We start from the raw sequence: 12,937 nt of genomic DNA, 5'->3' as shown, positions 1-12,937 counted from the left end.
ATTTATTTATTATGTCTTTTAATATTTTAGCTTATTATTATGGATTTAAGGCCATTGATTATTGATTTTATATATAACACCCATTTTTGTATATTCAAACAATTACCTATAAGGTTTATCTATGTATTTCACATTCCTTTTATATCTAATGATTCAAGCTACCTACAGCTTTATTAACTGTTATGTTTTTAGTACTTAAGTCATTTGTAGGTATTGTATTTTCGAATATAAACTCCATCTAGCTGTAGTGTACAATTTTAAGACATTTATTCTTTACTTATTTTTTAATATGTACATTTTCAGACCACTTTGTAATTTTAATTATTACTGTATTTTATGCTATAACGTATTTTTTATATCTACTATTGACTATAGTCTCAATATTTTTGTAATAATTAGTTCACTATTTTACTATTTTTCTTTATTTTGATTATGCAAACTTATGTACAATATTATGTTAGTTTTTTTGTTGTCAACATCTGTATCCAATTACCCTATCCTCCCCAGTTCAATTTGCAATGTAATCTGTTATTTTCTCAATAGGATAAAACAATACAACTATAGTCGTTAAGACCTTTTTTGATTTAATAGTGTAACCTGGACTTTCAGGACTACTTTCCACCATATTTCTTGATTTAATGTTTTACATACCCTTAGAAATATGCTAATGCTACTCTGCTAGATCTCTAATCCTTTTTTATAACCTACTATAAGTTTAGTACATTAACCAGTAGCAGATAATGGATTGCCCACTTCCAATATGGCTGAATCAGAACTCTGTAAATATTGTTTACCTATAAATTTATAAACTTTCACATAATAGATTGGGTGTGATTCGCTATCATAACAACCCCCCCCCCCTTTTCTGATAGGTTAAACAGCCTTTAAATATCTTGTATTTCCTCTGCTGGTATAGTCTTGATAAAGGCCTTGTTGTAGGCTGAAACGCGTTGACCTTTGCTCCTATCCGACATACCAGCCCGAAATATCAATTTGTTAACGGTGAGCGCATTTCTTTTAGAGCTATTTTTGATAGATGGTTTGTGCAACAGTTTTTTGCTTTTTCCTACAGATTTTTTTCCGCTAGGATTTCCACCAGGATCTCCATGTTGACATTGGGTTTCCTTCGTTTCCCCACTTGGATATATCCCTAATACTGGACTATTCATTTGGACAGCTATAGACTTATTTTTCTACATATTTTTTTAATCCAATACCTTTTATATATTTTTTTCATTCAATTACTGCGATGCTCCTTTTTAAAGTTTTCAGATTGGCCAATTCTGTCTTTAGTTGTGCCACGGACACTATTTTCTATTTTTTGCCTCTATTTTTTGTTTTAGTCTGCTTATTTGTTTATCCGGTGCTTTATTTGTCTAATTATTATTAAATGTTATAATTTTTGCTTATTTTTCTCTCAACATCAATTGTTAATTTTTGCATATCAATTGTTAATTTTTACATATCAATTGTTAATTTTTGCATATTCACTCCCAAATAAAATTTATAATCTGCCCCATTTATATATAAATATATATATATATTACTATTTAATGGGAGCTTTTACATATCGCACGCAACTACTTGATTCTGTGTTTCACTGGGAACGCACACTTTGCACGCAAGTACTTGTTTATTTTTCTCTTGCACGTAACTTTTGATACCCTGTATCACTCTATTATAGTGGAAATATACACACATACACGTTAATTTGTTTCTTTACACTATTTGTTTAATTTACTACTTCAGCGTTATATCTGTTTCACATCTGCTCCGCATTTGTTTTTGTTCATGTACATCTCGTGCACATTTTTTACTACATTTATTTCACTATATATTTCATTGTATATTTTATATACATTACCTTCACCCCTTTGAAGTCGCTATTTTACGTAGATAGCTTTTATACATAGCTTCTCCCATTGTTTAGCTTCCTTTTAAGCTTTAATTTCTCACAGAGATTAGTTTAAGATTTATTCCATTAAATTTATTCCATCGGATATTACCGACTTGCTCCAAATTTATCAGAATTCATTCATTTTTAGATATTTGATTCTTGGCTTCGTATAGCACCTTTTAACCCGTCACTATTTGTTGCTATTTATCCTGCAAGTTGTCACACAGTCTCCTTTACTGTTTCAATGTGAGGATACAGTTTTGTTTTTAATAATATTATCAGTAAGTAATTGAAGTTTACCAGATAAAGGTTTTGTATGAATACACAATCTCCTTAATACCATTACTTAGGTATAAGGTTCCTGTGTGTATTCAGTTTTAATGGTGGATTTAGTATTTAATGACACAACTATGATTCTCTGTAGTTGTGACTGACTCATATGAATTATTTATAGACAAAGATAATTTATATATTGAGATATGAATGTTATGAATGAACTTCTCAGAAAGTAGGTTAAGATTTGGAGATTCGATATAAGTAATAAGTTTGATATGACACATAATAGAAATTGAGCAGTGAAGGCTGACGATTTCCAAATATATAAACATAGGAATTTCAGTAATGCATTACCCTTTATAAAGTTGTCCTAGCATGCTTATATACTTTATCGATGGTGCACATACCTTGAATAAGTGAAATTAGTTTCAGATACAGCGTGTCTTACTTGGATATGGTGTTTAGTTCAATGTCTAAGGAGACAGGAGAGCAGCGTCTGATGCCTGCAGCGTGTGAGCAACTCCGGCGTGCTGCGCAGTGAATACTGAGAGTCGGAGGTGACGTCAGCAATAGTCTGAGCGTCCGTTTGAATACTGGTAACGAAGAGAGATGCAGCTTGACACAGGTGCAAAAGAATAAGTGAAATTGATTTCCCATTCAACTTAGTAAATCAAGTTATAGCGAAAAGTTAAAGCCATCAAAATAAAGGCCAAAAAGTGAGCAAAGTTTTAGAAAGTGAGAGGTTGAAATTATCCTCCAATATTAAGGAATGCTCAAGGCTAATTATTCTTTAAGATATAAGGAGACAAGATGCTGTCTCAAAACACTCTTTAATAATCAAGCAATGTCTTATGGGTAAAGTGTGTTTAAATAGTCTACCTGAGGGGAGGAGAACTTGACTTAAAGGCACAGTGAAATGGTTGATGCTGACAGATCCCCCCATTCAAGAGGGCCTCCCAGCAGTCCGAGGGCCCGGCTTAAAGGGAAAGCGAACATGAAAGTCCTTCAGCAAGTCAGGTGCATTTAAATCACGGAGAGGGACCCAGGAATTTTCATCATCCCCATAGTCCTTCCAATGTACCAAGTATTCAAGGGTTCTTCTACGATACCTAGAATCCAAAATCCCATCTACTTCATAATCCAGTGGATCAGGTATAGGGAGAATGGAAAGATCAGAGGACGGAGGTGTTGTTCCCAGATAGGGTTTCACCAAGGACACATGGAACGAGGGATGTATTCTCATTGTGGCCGGTAATTTCAAAGTCACCGCATTGTCATTTATTACCCTGAGTATAGGGAAAGGTCCTATAAATTGATCAGCAAGTTTTTTTACTGGGTACAGGTAACCTGATATTTTTAGTTGATAACCATACCATATCTCGGGGTTTATATACCGGAGATGGTATCCTCTTTTCCTGGTTTAGTGTCAATTGGGCAATCAAAATGCCTATGAGGTGGGAGAGTTTCAGCATTCTTAAGATTAAAAACATCATTGAAATCATGATATTCTTGAGGTAATGTGGAACTTATATGTGCAATATTGACATATGGGAAACATGTTTTTTGACAGTATTGTGATGTGAAAGTGATTTTATTTTGTGACCAATCTATGGTTGGATTATGTTTTTGTAACCAGGTATACCTAGTACTATAGGGTGAATTGAAGTGGGAATAATGTCAAATGTTAGAAACTCTTTGTGCCCATCAGGTGTGATGGTTAATAAGGGTATTGTATGGTGTGTGATAGGACCCTTTAAAATTTGAGATCCGTCAATTACCCTAACAAAAACAGGAGAAGATTTCTGCAGTATTGGTATTTTATTTTGTTTAACTAAAGATTCAACAAGAAATAAGCCTTCAGCTCCAGAATCAATAATGGCTTCGTTCTGTAGTTGTTGGCTGTCCCACTGTAAAGACAATATTAATGACAGGTAGGGTATATTTTTAGATTTTTCACATGAACAATTATTTAATAACTTACCCTTCTTTTGACGGGAAAGTATAGGACATGTGGAAACATCATGGTCTTTATTTCCGCAGTAAAGGCAGAGATTGCCTAATCTTCTTCTTTGTTTTTCTTCTAAACTTAGAGGACCACGTATGGTACCTATTTCCATTGGTATGGGATTTATTTGGGTTTTTTCTTGATAAGATTGGAAATTTCTTTTGGGAGTACTTTCGAAGAAATGTTTTTCAGTCTTCCTTTCCCGGTACCTTCTATCCATAGCAATACATAACTTAATCAAAGCATCCAAACTTTCAGGAAAATCCACTCTAGATAATTCATCCTTCAAGTGTTCTGACAAACCTAGGCGAAATTGATTTTTCAGACTTACTGTATTCCACTCTGAGTCTGTTGCCCATAGTTGAAAATCTGAAATGTAATCTTCCACGGGCCTTTTTCCCTGTTTAAGGGATCTTAATCTATTTTCTGCAGTTTGTTGCTTATTAATGTCATCGTATAGTATTGCCATAGTTTGGAAGAAATTCTCAAGAGAATTTAAAATAGGATCTTCTGACTCTAGGAATCTATCTGCCCATGCTCTGGGTTCTCCAGTTAGGTAGGATATTGCTGTATATACTTTAATCTTTTCTGATCTGTAGGTTCGTGGTTTTAAGGTAAAAAGTAATAAACATGCATTTTTATATTCACGAAATTTCGTGCGATCACCAGAAAAAGGAGTTGGGGGATTAACCTGTGGTTCAGGTGTCTCATTAGTTTTTTGACTAATAAATTCATTTATTACTTGCTTAAGACTACTATTTTCATTTTTCAATTCGGTTAGTCCTTGTGCCAATATTTCCACCTTTTGATTTAGTGTGGTGATCTGATTAGCCATTTCAATAGGATCCATGTTGTACCTAGAAATATGTGTGTGAATTTAAATATATTTTTAAGGCTTGATTATTCTGTGAGGATACAGTTTTGTTTTTAATAATATTATCAGTAAGTAATTGAAGTTTACCAGATAAAGGTTTTGTATGAATACACAATCTCCTTAATACCATTACTTAGGTATAAGGTTCCTGTGTGTATTCAGTTTTAATGGTGGATTTAGTATTTAATGACACAACTATGATTCTCTGTAGTTGTGACTGACTCATATGAATTATTTATAGACAAAGATAATTTATATATTGAGATATGAATGTTATGAATGAACTTCTCAGAAAGTAGGTTAAGATTTGAAGATTCGATATAAGTAATAAGTTTGATATGACACATAATAGAAATTGAGCAGTGAAGGCTGACGATTTCCAAATATATAAACATAGGAATTTCAGTAATGCATTACCCTTTATAAAGTTGTCCTAGCATGCTTATATACTTTATCGATGGTGCACATACCTTGAATAAGTGAAATTAGTTTCAGATACAGCGTGTCTTACTTGGATATGGTGTTTAGTTCAATGTCTAAGGCAGGGATGTCCAAACTTTGCTCTCCAGAGGTTTTGGAACTACATTTCCGATGATGCTCAGCCAGCATTTTATCTAGCTGAGCATCATGGGAAATGTAGTTCCAAAACCTCTGGAGAGCAAAGTTTGGACACCCCTGGTCTAAGGAGACAGGAGAGCAGCGTCTGATGCCTGCAGCGTGTGAGCAACTCCGGCGTGCTGCGCAGTGAATACTGAGAGTCGGAGGTGACGTCAGCAATAGTCTGAGCGTCCGTTTGAATACTGGTAACGAAGAGAGATGCAGCTTGACACAGGTGCAAAAGAATAAGTGAAATTGATTTCCCATTCAACTTAGTAAATCAAGTTATAGCGAAAAGTTAAAGCCATCAAAATAAAGGCCAAAAAGTGAGCAAAGTTTTAGAAAGTGAGAGGTTGAAATTATCCTCCAATATTAAGGAATGCTCAAGGCTAATTATTCTTTAAGATATAAGGAGACAAGATGCTGTCTCAAAACACTCTTTAATAATCAAGCAATGTCTTATGGGTAAAGTGTGTTTAAATAGTCTACCTGAGGGGAGGAGAACTTGACTTAAAGGCACAGTGAAATGGTTGATGCTGACATTCAACTAGATTATCATATATACCACATGTCAGTTACACCTACCCATTATTGGATCTTATCTACCCTAAAAGTTACCCTATAGAGAGACTTTATATAGCAATATCTTTTGGCCTTTCTCTTTGCGGTTAATTATTGTTTAATTATTGTTTTGTTTGTGTTCTCTTGTCCTTTGCGCTACTAATAAGTGTGAGGCCCATTATAAGCGTGTACTCACTTTCACGCTTTTTTCCTGTTGTGTACTTAAGCCCTTGGTTTGGGCGCTCCTTCCCACCTCTTTATTACTATATCTCTCTGTACAATTTTTTTAGGCAATTGTACAAATTTATTGGGGGTGAGCCTGTACACTATTTTATAGCTTTTGGTGCTGTTCCCCTATCACTATATTGTTATTTAAGTAATGAATGTTACTTATATATTTTTTTCATGTTGTCATAGCATATCTGTGTCATAGCGTGTGCATTTCTTTATCTTATTAATTATGATTTACTAGTAAAATATTTTCTATCCTTTAGTTTATAAAAGCTTCTAATTTTATCAACCCTACTGGTATGGCAATACATGCAACAACAACTTTTTTTTTTATTATTTAATTCTAGAATAAGTAATGAATGTTACTTATATATGTTATCATGTTGTCATAGCATATGTATGTCTGTGTCATAGCGTGTGTATTTATTTATCTTATTAATTATGATTTAACAGTAAAACACATATCTTTAAATCTTGTTATTCTATTTATTTTCCCATGATTTTAGGCTTACAACATGCAACAGAGTTTTGAAGAATCTATCGTTCAACCCTTTACTCAAGCCTGTAAGTCATTTTAAACTTTTATTTCTATATGTACAGCTAATTACAATAATTTAAGAAATGACAAGATAATTTATGTTGACAGGTTACATGACAGAGTCTCATATCCTGAATATAACAAATGAAAATGCTTTAGCCGAACTGCTTGCAATCGCTGGAGAAATAGACAGCACAAAATATTTTAGTACAGATGGTAACCCTACTAAAATATGTGTTTAACTTCTGTAAATTGTAAAAACAGAACTTTAAAACTGCTTGTTTTAACTTTACAGAAGCTATGTCTGATGCAAGATTTTTGGCTGCGGTCGAAGAAACAGAGAAATTACAAGACCTTACTACTTATGCTGTGGTGACATCAAAACAGTCCTATGATTATAACAGTAAAGGTAAGATTTGTTTTGCTAATCTGTATGTTTTAAGCTATGCAAACCAGTTTTTCATGTGTTTATGTTGTTAAGCCTCTATATATACATAGCTTTATATTGATTTTAATAGGTGCATACATTTCTGATGATACAGACCTGTTTACAACGCCGTATGTTAATAATATGAAAGCGTGTGTACCGCCACCAGCACCTCGTAAAAATGTTATGAAAAGGAAAATGGATTTTAAGACCAACATAAAACAGATAGTGTGGGATGATGAGGAGACGCAGTCTCTTGTAATAAATGGTCAGTTTAAAGCGACCTAAGCGAATATCTCTCTTAATATTACTGTAAAATACTATTCTAAATATCCTTTTTTTTTTCAGAAACACCTAAGCGAACGAAAAAAATCACTGTAACAGCGGACGTACACGTACCACAGACCAAAGAAAATGTAAAAGAAAAGACGAAAAAAATTAAAAAGTAAGTTTGATTTTTAAAAACAAAAACAAAAAAACTTTGAATTATGTCTATGTATTTACACAAATATTTAGAAATATTTTTATTTGCTCTATTAGATTCATCAGCCGATGCAATAGTGATAATAGAGGAGTGTGAAGAGCCAACAACTGAGAGTCAAAGAGACAAAATGAAGCGTCCAGATGAAAATAGACCAAGAAAAAAGCCAAGAACAGACAATAACATTTCTAAAGTGACAAAACGTAGAATGCCCTTGCAGAGTCTCACACACACCACACACAATTCAGAAAATGATGAGTGTTTAACGGATAAGCAGTGTTTAAACTGCGCCGGCTTAAGAAAGGACTTGAACACATTACAACATAATTTTGATAACTTTCAGTGCAATTTCATAAATTGTTTCTTTCACTATTTTACCTCTTTTAATGTCATGAACAATGTTGATGTAGATTTTCAGCAGAAAGAGGAAGATCATAAGACCGGGGCCGCGTGACTATCAATGGTTGGATACGGGTTGAACTATAGGACAGCTAGACAACTAAAAAGACTATAAAGATCATACAGGGTAATAAGTATGAAAAAAGCAATAAAGATGTTGAGAAGGGTGCGCCATCTGCGGTGATCTACACCATCAAGGAATAACACTAATCAATTACCCATACAACAAGATTCTGTAGGTGAGCCAAAATGTCACAATACACATAGAGTATTAGAAACACATTCACAGCTTCAGCCAGAATCCGTACATAGTCAAGCTCTTACAGAACCAGATGTTGAACACTCCCCTGAACAGAATCATGATGTTGTTTTTTTAGAACACATAGCCAGCTATGAAAGACAGCTTAATAATTTTCGTACAACCATGTTTTATGAACATTTCAGATTTATTAACCTGGACAGGTTAAATTCATTTGAAGAGGCTGTACAGATTGTGTATGATGCGGTAGAAAATATAATGAGTAAGATCCTTACTGAAATAAGGGCTGGTGATCTAGTGCAGTTGCGGTTAGAAGGTGATGAACTGGAGAGACCTTTGTATTCTTTGAGAAGGGATGTGGATTGTCTAAATGCTGATTCTTTTTTAAGTCATGTTGCAGGGTTGTTGAAGAGTAATGCCGAGTGTATCGGTAATGACTGTTTAAAGGGACATGAAACCTAATTTTTTTCTTTCGTGATTTAGAAAGAGCATATCATTTTAAACAACTTTCTAATTTACTTTTATTATCTAATTTACTTCATTCTCTTGATATCACTTGCTGAGAAGCATATCTAGATATGCTCAGTAGCTGCTGATTGGTTGCTGCACACAAAGGCCTTGTGTGATTGGCTCACACATGTGCATTGCTATTTCTTCAACAAAGGATAGCTAAAGAATTGAGCAAATTAGATAATAGAAGTAAATTGGAAAGTTGTTTAAAATTGCATGCCCTATCTGAATCATGAAAGTTTAATTTTGACTAGACTGTCCCTTTAAGGCTTGTTGTCATTATTGTTAGAAATAGAGCAGGGGGTATTTTGAGACGTAGAAAGTTGCGTTCCATTACCTATAGCACCATCTTAAATACAAAAAGACAATATTTGTTTAATTTTAACAACTATGACAATAATTTGTGTCTGGCAGCCAGTCTCAAAGCTCTTTTAGAGGACAAAACTGTCACTACTGACGCCGTACTAATCAAACAAGCCAGAGAGATGCACAAAATGCTTCACATACCGGATGATAGACTTGTTACTTTTAGTGATATTCACGCTTTTGAAAAGCATTTGAATGTTACAATAAAAATACTTTATCACAATCAGGGTTCCTGGCAGTATTTTTGTACAAGTGAGCACTGTGACGATAAAGTATTATTTATTCTGTACCATGATAAACATTACTACGGTATTAAAAACATTAAATCATTTATCGGTCATGATTTCTTCTGTCAGTATTGTCACTATGTTTTTCATCACAAGAACAAACACACATGTAGATACTTTTGTAGGGCTTGTCACAGAAAGAATTGTGTTGACATTACATCTGAAATAGATCGCTGTGCCAGTTGTCGTGTTTTTGTTCGTTCGCAGATGTGTTTGACTTTGCACGTTGAATTAGCAAAAGAGGGTAAGGTAGATTGTGTTGCCAAAGAATGTTGTGAGAAATTTTGTGGTTATGTTAGGAAAGATGGTCACAAATGTGTGCCGCCAACCTGTAAAGTTTGCCGTTGTAAGATTGATGAGCTTGACACCCACCTGTGTTACATAAGGCCTTACAAACCCCCAACATCAAACACTACTTCCATAGTTTATGATTTTAAATGTACGCAAGAAACAGGTGTACACAAACCAAATTATGTTTACGCTAGTTCGATAGATGGTGCATTAGCGTGGGAGTTTCAAGGTGCTGATTGTGTGCAAGATTTGTCAGACATTTCATTAGAAGCAAATTTTCTAAACACACGTTTATAGCGCATGACGGTGGTAGGTATGATTCTTATTTTGTGGTGCAACAGCTGATAAAAGAGAGAGTAGATGTCAAGTTGTTGGCGCAAGGCGGTAAACTGCTGTGCGTAACAGTGTTTGACTTACACATACGTTTTATAGATTCTCTAAATTTTTCGCCAATGAAACTGAGAAAGCTACCAAAAGTCTTAGGTTTTAAAGAATCTAAAGGTTATTTTCCTCATTTTTTTACACAGTTGAGAATCAGAACTATACAGGCCCTATGCCCGATGTAGATCAGTACGGTGTTGAATACATGTTGCCTGAAGAGAAATCAGATTTTTTGAAATGGTACGATGAGAACAAACATAAAACATTTGATTTTCAGAATGAGCTTAAAACATATTGTAAGCAGGATGTAGAGGTTTTAAGATTTGCTTGTGTATGTTTTAGAAACAGCGTCAAGGATATGACGCTGAAAGAAGATGTTATTTACAAAGAAAATGGTGAGCAGGAGTTTGTTGTGAACTGTATTGACCCTTTCTAACTCACTACACTAGCATCTGTATGCATGACTATGTACAGGTTCAACTTTTTACCTGAAAACACCATCGCCATAGTCCCTTGTGATAATTATCACAAGACACAAAAACGGTAATCTACATCTTCCATACAGTGGCTTATGTACATCTCACATAAGGAAAATATTAATATACAACACGCTTTACATAGGGGTGAACGAAAAGTGGGTAAATACTATTTGGACGGGTACAGAATGATAAACAACATCCCTACGGCATTTGAATTTCAGGGATGTTTTTACCACAGTTGTCCTGTTTGTTACAACAAAAATGATGTAAACGATGTCACAGGTACCACCTACAGACAATTATATTACAAACAACTCATTAAAAACACTTCTTACTGTCATGCGGCTTTGAGGTCCGCGAGCTTTGGGAACACGAGTGGAAAGATATGTTATCCTCAGACACTGAACTGTATGCTTTTCTCATTAAAAAGCAGTTCCCACAACCCCTGGACCCCAGAGACGCTCTTTACGGTGGGTGCACAAATGCAATTAAACTGTACCACAAAACAGAGCCGGGTGAAAGCATGCACTATGATTTTACCAGTTTATACCCATTTGTAAACAAATCATTTATGAGAATTTCAGGAACATTAATTTTTACTTTGGTATTGCTAAAGTACAAATGATTCCGCCCAAAGGTTTGTTTTTTCCTGTTCTACCTTTGAAATTAAACTGTAAACTCATGTTCCCGCTATGTCTGACCTGCGCCACGATAACAACACGGTGCAATGCGAACATAGCGATGAACAGCGTGTGCTGACGGATACATGGTGTACGAATGAAATTCAGGTAGCTGTAGAAAAGGGGTACAAAATTTCTAAAATCTATGAAATTTTGCATTTTGACAACTACAAAATGAACTTGTTTGAAGATTACATTAAGGTACATCTGAGGAATAAAAAGGAAGCCTCTGGGTATCCAGATTGGTGTACAGATGATGATAAAAAAGCCAATACATTAGAGATTACAAAGAAAAACAGGATGTAGAATTGCGATCCAATCAGATAGCGGTAAATCCTGCAAAAAGACAGATCTCTAAATTGTTTCTTAATTCTTTGTGTGGCAAATTTGGTCAAAGGAGTAATTTACCCAACACCAGAATAGTGACAGACCCTGATGAATTATTCAAGTATGTTTTTCTATCTTATTATGAAGTCTCTGCTTTATATTTCCTAGATGATGAAACAGCTATGCTTAGCTGGAAGTACTCTAAAGAATGTTATACAGTTAGCAACAATACTAACATCTTTATCGCTTGTTTTACTACAGCTTATGCCAGACTTGAATTGTACAGAGTTTTGGATGGACTGCAGGAGAGGTGTCTCTACCACGACACAGACTCTGTCATTTTTGTTAGCAAGGAAGGTGATAGGAATCCAACTTTAGGTGACTATCTAGGTGAATTAACTAGCGAACTACCACCAGGTACAGACATCACAGAGTTTGTATCTGCCGGCCCCAAAACTTACAGGTACAAACTTAATAATGGAAAAACAAATTTAAAAGTAAAGGGTATAACTCTAAACTCTGCTAACACCAACATAATCAATTTTGAGAGTTTAAAAGATCTAGTGTTGGATTACCCTTCAAATTCTCGAGTAGACACACAAAAGAAACTTTTCATCGAGCAGAAGTCTATTGTCAGAAACAAACAATACTGGCAAGTTGAGACACACCCGCTGAGGAAAACACAAAAGTGTGTTTACACAAAGAGACTATTATCACAGGACTTTACAACACTACCTTTTGGTTACTAATTGAGAATCATGGACACACGTTTGCAACATCCCTTTTCCTGTATTTTAGCGGGTCCTTCAAATTCTGGAAAAAGTTATTTTGTTAGACAACTGTTACATCACTCTGACACGCTTCTGTCTCACAGACCTGATAATATTGTTTGGTTTTATGCCTGTTGGCAGAGATTGTATGGTGAACTAATAAAGTCTTTTCCATATATAAAATTTATAGAGGGTCTACCAAATACATTTGTTGATGATTTATTTCCACCTAGTAAAATTAATTTAACAATTGTTGATGATCTGATAGAGGTAGCCAGTGATAGTTGTGAAATTGAAAAAG

At 34.6% G+C, this 12,937-nt stretch overlaps 1 protein-coding gene across 1 annotated transcript in view; it reads right to left on the bottom strand.

Annotated features, from left to right (window-relative positions):
- LOC128661651 (homeobox protein 2-like) overlaps window positions 1-1,169 on the bottom strand; it is a 28,090-nt gene extending 26,921 nt beyond the window's left edge. Inside the window, exon 1 of the mRNA XM_053715881.1 lies at window positions 977-1,169. Within this exon, the coding sequence (XP_053571856.1) occupies window positions 977-1,169 (193 nt within the window). The remainder of the gene's footprint in view (window positions 1-976) is intronic.
- Window positions 1,170-12,937: the final 11,768 nt, after the last annotated feature.

This window comes from Bombina bombina, chromosome 5 (genome assembly GCF_027579735.1).
Source record: "Bombina bombina isolate aBomBom1 chromosome 5, aBomBom1.pri, whole genome shotgun sequence".
Lineage (NCBI taxonomy): Eukaryota > Metazoa > Chordata > Amphibia > Anura > Bombinatoridae > Bombina > Bombina bombina.
The sequence above is the reverse complement of the archived record's forward strand: the minus strand, read 5'-3'. Positions and strand labels throughout refer to the sequence as shown.